Here is a 7,479-nt window from a genome sequence, read left to right as displayed (position 1 = left end):
TAACAGATTTGAAATTAAAAAGGTTCCTGAGAAATGACGATCTTACAGCAATGCCAAAACGTTCGGTTCCAGAGTGCTTCCATCGTCCCAGACCCACTCGTTGTTATTCTCATCCCACTTGGCCCCCGACATAGAATGTACCAGCTCCAAAGTTCTCCACCATGAAATCCTACAGACAGAACAATTGTATCAATAAATAGCTTCAACAGATTGGTCGAAACCTGTTGCAGCGCCGATCATGGCAGCTAACCTGTTGCAGCATGTTAGCAGAAAGTTTGGTTGACTGTTAAGATGACAAGCCCTTAAAATCTCTGTCTAGGCAAATCCATGGATCAAACTATGCCGAAGTTTATGAAATTCAAGCCTTGTCGAGGTTCATATTCAATTTCATTTTACAGTTGTCTATTAGGAAAACAAAAATATGTACTACCTAAAAGTCATATCTTTTTTTCTCTTCTTTATAAAATGATCTGAAAAGAACCCCTTTAAGTTATGACGCAACACAACAATGTAATCGATGCGATGCATTGTTATACAATTAAACTCATAGGCTGGCCAAACTGTACCTCATCGTATGTTGCGATCAATACTTTAAAGGCAATATTTATGTCACACTCACATATTCTTCTTCGGAAGATACAATTGCCAAACTGCCACCACCTTGTAGGCAGATCAACTGTGCCTCATCCCTATCAGAACCAGTATGATAGCAGGATCCGTCGTAGTACATGTCATCATCATCCTCACACACTTAACAGATGGAAACAGAAAGACAGTGTCATCTGCAGTCGTAGCAGACCCACTTACAAGTTTTCCACATCGTAGGCGAAAAGAATTGTATTAGACAACATACAATTTATCAATTCAAGCTTACCCTAGTATAGCAAATGTTGTTTTGAGATAAAACAAAGAGTTTTAGCGCCTCATACCATACTTTCATTAAAACATTTAAAGCTTTTGTAGATGTCGCGAAATGACTTTTATTTTCAAATAATCTACAGATGGAATCGTTTTCCTTTAAATAACTTTACCTTTAGCTTATCTCACAGTAGTACCTTTGAAACTAATGAATGAAGACATTTTCGAATTATGTTGATAAGGCTCTGGTTGACATATATAACATCTGTTTATGTTCCCTATGTATGTGTAGAATGCCTATTATTGAAACACTATTTGTATCAAGTTTCATTTAATGGTTTACATCTAGCTCTTTTATCGTCAGCTAAACAGACAGATCACATGACCCTGATACTAATTATTTTGCCCCGTCTACTACAGCTTTAGTTATACTTTTCAAGGTTCATCATACCAAAACGCCCCGCAGTTCCGTGCTATGGTGTTTAAAATCATCTTTATTAAAAGATTGCTTGGGTAAAGCCTAGGTCAGCCCTTTTTCTCTAGTTAAAAATTTCCGGTAGTATTTCCGGTACTAAAGGACCATGTAATTATCGATCTTCATTTGGTTACTTACGCACCTTTAGATACTGTGTCTGGTAATGAATGGCCTAAAAACCCTGAGATTAAAACACCTGTAATGAACCACCATATTGGCCTGCTCTTGATACTGAAATATCATCAAAGTAAATACCTTGTACTTGACTAATATTAACCATTGTACTTAAGCAAACTGTCGTAAATATATAAAGAACCACAACCACACTAGTCTTCGGAATGTTGCTATAACTACTAATTACCACTGGAACTGAACTATAATCTCTTATTTCTAGGCAATAAACAATCATAAAAGAATAGTTATTGTCTATTCTTATTCTGCATACATTTTGCCAATAGCTGTGAATAAAAGAAACACTGACTTGCAGCTTTTTAAAACTCGTTTAGTTTGCTTGACGTTTGTTCCTACCTCCGGGTGTCTCAGGTGTCTCACAAAGGAATCCCATTGCAATATCACAAGACGTGGGTGTCAAAACACCGGCATCCATCATTAGGCAGCTATTATCAGCATCGCCATCAGGCAAATTACTGAAAAAAAGTGTGACAATGCCTTAAATGATGTGAACGATAGTAGTAATTTCAGTGGATTCTAATTTTAGTATTACAAAATGTCTGATACGGCTTAATAGAAATTGAGAACCATAGGTAACATGTAACTTCAAGCGTGTTGCAAATGTGATTAGATTTGATATTTGATTTGTTTGATATTGATTTCTGTTCTAGGGTTTAAATTTTTTCTTAACCAAAATATCCTAGCCTCTGTAAGTTTTATTGACAGATGATGACAAGCCATCCGGAAGACTTAACAGATTTGAAATTAAAAAGGTTTTTGAGAAATGACAATCTTACAGCAATGGCAGAATGGTCGGATCTATAGTGGTTCCATCGTCCCAAACCCACTCGTTGCCATTCCATTGGGCTCCCACATAGAATGTATCATCTCCAAAGTTGGCCACCATGAAGTCCTACAGATAGAACAATTGTATTAATGAATAGCTTAAACAGATTGTCAAGTTGATGACAAGGCCATCAATTCGAAACCTGTTGCAGAGACAATATTGGCATCTGGCCCGTTGCAATATCTTAGCATGTAAGTTTGGTTGTCTATGACAAGCCACAATTCTACCTTTAAAGATAACAGGTAAGATTCAAAAGTAATGATACTGCGATGTTTGGTCAAACTGTACCGCATAGTATGTTGCGATCAATACTTTAAAGACAATATTTGTGTTACACTCACATAGTCTGCTTGGGAAGATACGATGGCCAAACTGCCACCACCTTGCTGGCAGATCAACTGTGCCTCATCCCTGTCATGTCCATCATGATAGCAGGATCCGTCAAAGGACATGTCATCCTCACACACTTAACAGATGGAAACAAAAGGACAGTGTCATCTACATCGTAGCAGACCCACTAACAAGTTTTCCAAATTGTTGGCGAAGATGAACCGCATTAGGCAACTTGCAATTATAGTTAAGCTAATTCAAGTATAGCAAATCTTGTATTGAGATAAAACAAATAGAGTTTTGAAGCCTCATTCCACACCTTCATAAAACATTTCAATATTTTGTATGTTTGTTTGTATTGTTATGTTTGTATTGAAGGCATATTATGGAAAACAAATAAATAGAATTTTCGCCTGAAATGTACCGGCAGTAGGTATAGCTAAACAGGGGTATAGTCTTCGAAAACAGGCATCAATGAAGTAAGTGAATAAAAACTACATCCCCACACGTAATAATCAAGTGCTGTTCTATACTTTCTGATACTAGATTGCAATCGCATAGTATTTCCGGTACTTAAAGATCATTTTGTTATCTTCATATACGGTACTTAGGCAGCCTCAGATACTGTTTCTGGTAAGGGATGACATAAGAACCTCTATAAGACTACCCACCATATTGGGCCGCTCTTGGTACTGAACTACCATCAAAGTGTATACCTTGCACTTGTCTAATATCAAACATTGTACTTAAATACACTGCCATTAATATATAATGAACAACAATCACATGGTACTATCGAAAATTTCCACTTGAACTGAACTATAATCACTTATTCCTGGGCAATTAACAATCATCAAACAATAGGTGGTGTCTTTTTTTTATTCTGCATGCATCTTGGCAATAAATTTAGCATTGAAAAAAACTGAATTGCAGCTTAAAAAGCTTGCTTGCTGTCTGTTCCTACCTGTGGGCGTCTCACAAAGGAATCCCATTGCAATATCACAAGAAGTGGCTGTAAAAACGCCGTCATCCATCATTAGGCAGGAATTAGTAGCATCACCAGCAGGCAAATCACTGAAAAAAAAACACTGTGTGAAAATGACCTAAAAATATGTGAACGATATTTTCAGTGGATTCTAATTTCAGCATTACAAAATGTCTTGTACGGCTTAATAGAAATTGAGGGGTAATTAGGGGTATATTTAACAATTTACATTTAACAATGTAACTCAAAGTAAGGAAACCGTGTGTTGTAAATGTGATTAGATTTGCTTTGATGTCTAATATTGATTTCTTTTCATGATCTCTTTTATTTTTATTGGCAGATGATGGCAAGCTACCCGAAAGACTTAACAGATTTGAAATTAAAAAGGTTCCTGAGAAATGACGATCTTACAGCAATGCCACAACGCCCGGTTCCAGAGTACTTCCATCGTCCCAAACCCACTCGTTGTTATTCACATCCCATTTGGCTCCCACATAGAATGTACCAGCTCCAAAGTTCTCCACCATGAAATCCTACAGATAGGACAATTGAATCAACAAATAGCGTCAACAGATTGGTGATTTGATGTCAAGACCATCAATTCGAAACCAGATGCAGCGCCGATCATGACAGCCAACTTGTTGCAGTGTGTTAGCATACAAGTTTGGTTGCATGTAGTAATGACAAGGCCCAATTCTACCTTCAAAGGTGACAGGTAAGATTCAAAAGTAATAATAAGGTGATGTTTGGTGCACCATGTGTACCAGAGCAAACAGTGATTTTGACTTTCAGCAGTCCCTTATATGTTGTAATACACGCAATCATTGTTAACGGTAATTTTCAAAGCGTTTTGGCAGCAGCAGTGGTGTTCATTTAGGATAAGAAAATAAAGACATAGTTTGTACGAAAACCAGAGGTTGGTCGTTCTAATATGCAGCAATGGAAACTACAAATATCAATGTCGGAAAAAATCTCTGTCTGGGCAAATCTATGGATCAAGCAATGCCGATGTCTTTTAAATTTAAACCTTTCCGAGGTTCAGATTCAATTTCTTTTCCCAATAGACTATTAGAAAAACGAAAATATACATTACCTTAAAGTCCTTTTTTTCTTTATATAATGATCTGAAGAGAACCCCTTTAAGTTATCACGCAACATAACAATGTAACCCATGCGATGCGTTGTTATGCAATTAAACTCATAACCTGGTCAAACTGTACCTCATAGTATGTTGCGATCAATACTTTAAAGGCAATATTAATTTTTTTACTCACATACTCTTCTTCGGAAGATACAATTGCCAAACTGCCACCACCTTGTAGGCAGATCAACTGTGCCTCATCCCTATCAGAACCAGTATGATAGCAGGATCCGTCGTAGTACATGTCATCATCATCTTCACACACTTAACAGATTGAAACAGAGAGACAGTGTCATCTACAGTCGTATCAGACCCACTAGCAAGTTTTGCACATTGTAGGCGAAAAGAACTGTATTAGACAACTTTCTATCTATTATAATCAAGCTAATCATAATATAGCGAATCTTGTTTTGAGATAAAACAAATAGAGTTTTAGCGCCTCATACCATACTTTCATTAAAACATTTTTTAATGAAAGAGCTTTTGTATATTTCGCGAAATGACTTTTATTTTCGAGGAATGTACGTATGGTAGCGTTTGCCTACAAATAGCTTCACCTTTAGCTTGTCTCACAGTATTAATTGTCACTAATGAATGAAGTCACTTTCGCATTATGTAAATGAGGCTCTGGTTGACATTTTTTGTTTATGTTCCCTTTATATGTGTAGAATGCATATTATAGAAACACTATTTGCATAAAGTTTCATTTAATGTTTTGCATCTCTGCTAAGGTGACTGGATACCAATCCTATCGGGAATCCATCATTACTTCAGTATCTGTAATTGCAGAGCCGGGATAACCGCCCTTCGGCGTAACAGACCAGCTTCGCAGGCACACAGCTTCAGTTATAATTTTCATCATACCAAAACGCCCCCGCAGTTCCAAAGTGTACTGCAATGGTGTTTAAAATCATATCTATACAATGTATATACAAGAGTAAAGATTGCTTGGGTTAAGCCTAGGTCAGCCCTTTTTCTCAAGATACTGTACCGCAATAAGAGGAGAACGCAAGGCAAGACAAAATGTCAAAGGTTACTCTGTCCATCGGACATATTGGTGTATCAATTTAAAAGTATTTTACACATAAATTGAAAGTACACTGCTATTGATACTGAAATATCATCCAAGTAAATACCTTGTACTTGACTAATTTTAAACATCGTACTACATTGTCGTCAATATATAATGAACCACAACCACACTAGTCTACGTCTTTGGAATGTTGCTATAATTACTAATTCCCACTGGAACTAAACTATAATCTCTTATTTCTAGGCAATAAACAATCATAAAAGAATAGTTATTGTCTATTCTTATTCTGCATATTGCCAATACATCTAGCTGTGAATAAAAACAAACACTGACTTGCAGCTTTTTAAAACTCGTTTAGTTTGCTTGACGTTTGTTCCTACCTCCGGGTGTCTCAGGTGTCTCAGGTGTCTCACAAAGGAATCCCATTGCAATATCACAAGACGTGGGTGTCAAAACGCCGGCATCCATCATTAGGCAGCTATTATCAGCATCGCCATCAGGCAAATTACTGAAAAAAACACTGTGTGAAAATGCTTTAAATGATGTGAACGATAGTAGTAATTTCAGTGGATCCTAATTTTAGTATTACAAAATGTCTGATACGGCTAAATAGAAATTGAGAACCACTGGTAACATGTAACTTCAAGTGTGTTGCAAATGTGATTAGATTTGATATTTGATTTGTTTGATATTGATTTCTGTTCAAGGGTTTAAATTTTTTTCTAACAAAAATATCCTAGCCTCTGTAAGTTTTATTGACAGATGATGACAAGCCATCCGGAAGACTTAACAGATTTGAATTAAAAAGGTTTTTGAGAAATGACAATCTTACAGCAATGGCAGAATGTTCGGATCTATAGTGGTTCCATCGTCCCAAACCCACTCGTTGCCATTCCATTGGGCTCCCACATAGAATGTATCATCTCCAAAGTTAGCCACCATGAAGTCCTACAGAAAGAACAATTGTATTGTTAAATAGCTTAAACAGATTGTCAAGTGGATGACAAGGCCATCAATTCGAAACCTGTCGCAGAGACAATATTGGCATCTGGCCCGTTGCAATATCTTAGCATGTAAGTTTGGTTGTCTATGACAAGCCACAATTCTACCTTTAAAGATGACAGGTAAGATTCAAAAGTAATAATACTGCGATGTTTTGTGCAGCAGAGCTGGTCCAACTGTACCGCATAGTATGTTGCGATCAATACTTTAAAGACAATATTTGTGTTACACTCACATATTCTTCTTCGGAAGATACGATGGCCAAACTGCCACCACCTTGCTGGCAGATCAACTGTGCCTCATCTCTGTCATGTCCATCATGATAGCAGGATCCGTCAAAGGACATGTCATCCTCACACACTTAACAGATGGAAACAAAAAGATAGTGTCATCTACATTGTACATCGTAGCAGACCCACTAGCAAGTTTTTCCACATCGTAGACGAAAATGAACTGTATTAGGTACTAGTAACTAATCCAAATATAGCAAATCTTGTTTTTTTGAGATAAAACAAATAGTTTTGAAGCCTTATACCATACCTTCAAAAACATTTAGAGCTTCTGTATATTTCGTGAAAATGACTTTCGGTTTCCAAGAATCTACGCATGGTAGTGTTAACCTCCAATTAACTTTACC

General features: G+C 36.8%; 1 protein-coding gene across 1 annotated transcript; it reads right to left on the bottom strand.

The window, feature by feature from the left end:
- Window positions 1-52: 52 nt before the first annotated feature.
- LOC109473032 (macrophage mannose receptor 1-like) lies at window positions 53-7,212 on the bottom strand. Its single transcript, XM_019772925.1, has 11 exons — window positions 7,078-7,212; window positions 6,673-6,788; window positions 6,221-6,348; window positions 4,941-5,071; window positions 4,078-4,199; window positions 3,646-3,755; window positions 2,693-2,817; window positions 2,302-2,417; window positions 1,862-1,980; window positions 620-750; window positions 53-169 (listed from the first exon to the last, which is right to left on the bottom strand). Exons 1-11 carry the CDS (start codon window positions 7,186-7,188, stop codon window positions 110-112), a joined length of 1,269 nt encoding a protein of 422 aa, XP_019628484.1. The 5' UTR covers window positions 7,189-7,212; the 3' UTR covers window positions 53-109.
- Between the last annotated feature and the right edge of the window lie 267 nt (window positions 7,213-7,479).

Source organism: Branchiostoma belcheri, unplaced genomic scaffold (genome assembly GCF_001625305.1).
Source record: "Branchiostoma belcheri isolate BF01 breed outbred unplaced genomic scaffold, Haploidv18h27 scaffold29, whole genome shotgun sequence".
NCBI classification, from domain to species: domain Eukaryota; kingdom Metazoa; phylum Chordata; class Leptocardii; order Amphioxiformes; family Branchiostomatidae; genus Branchiostoma; species Branchiostoma belcheri.
This window is presented reverse-complemented; position numbering and strand designations above follow the sequence as displayed.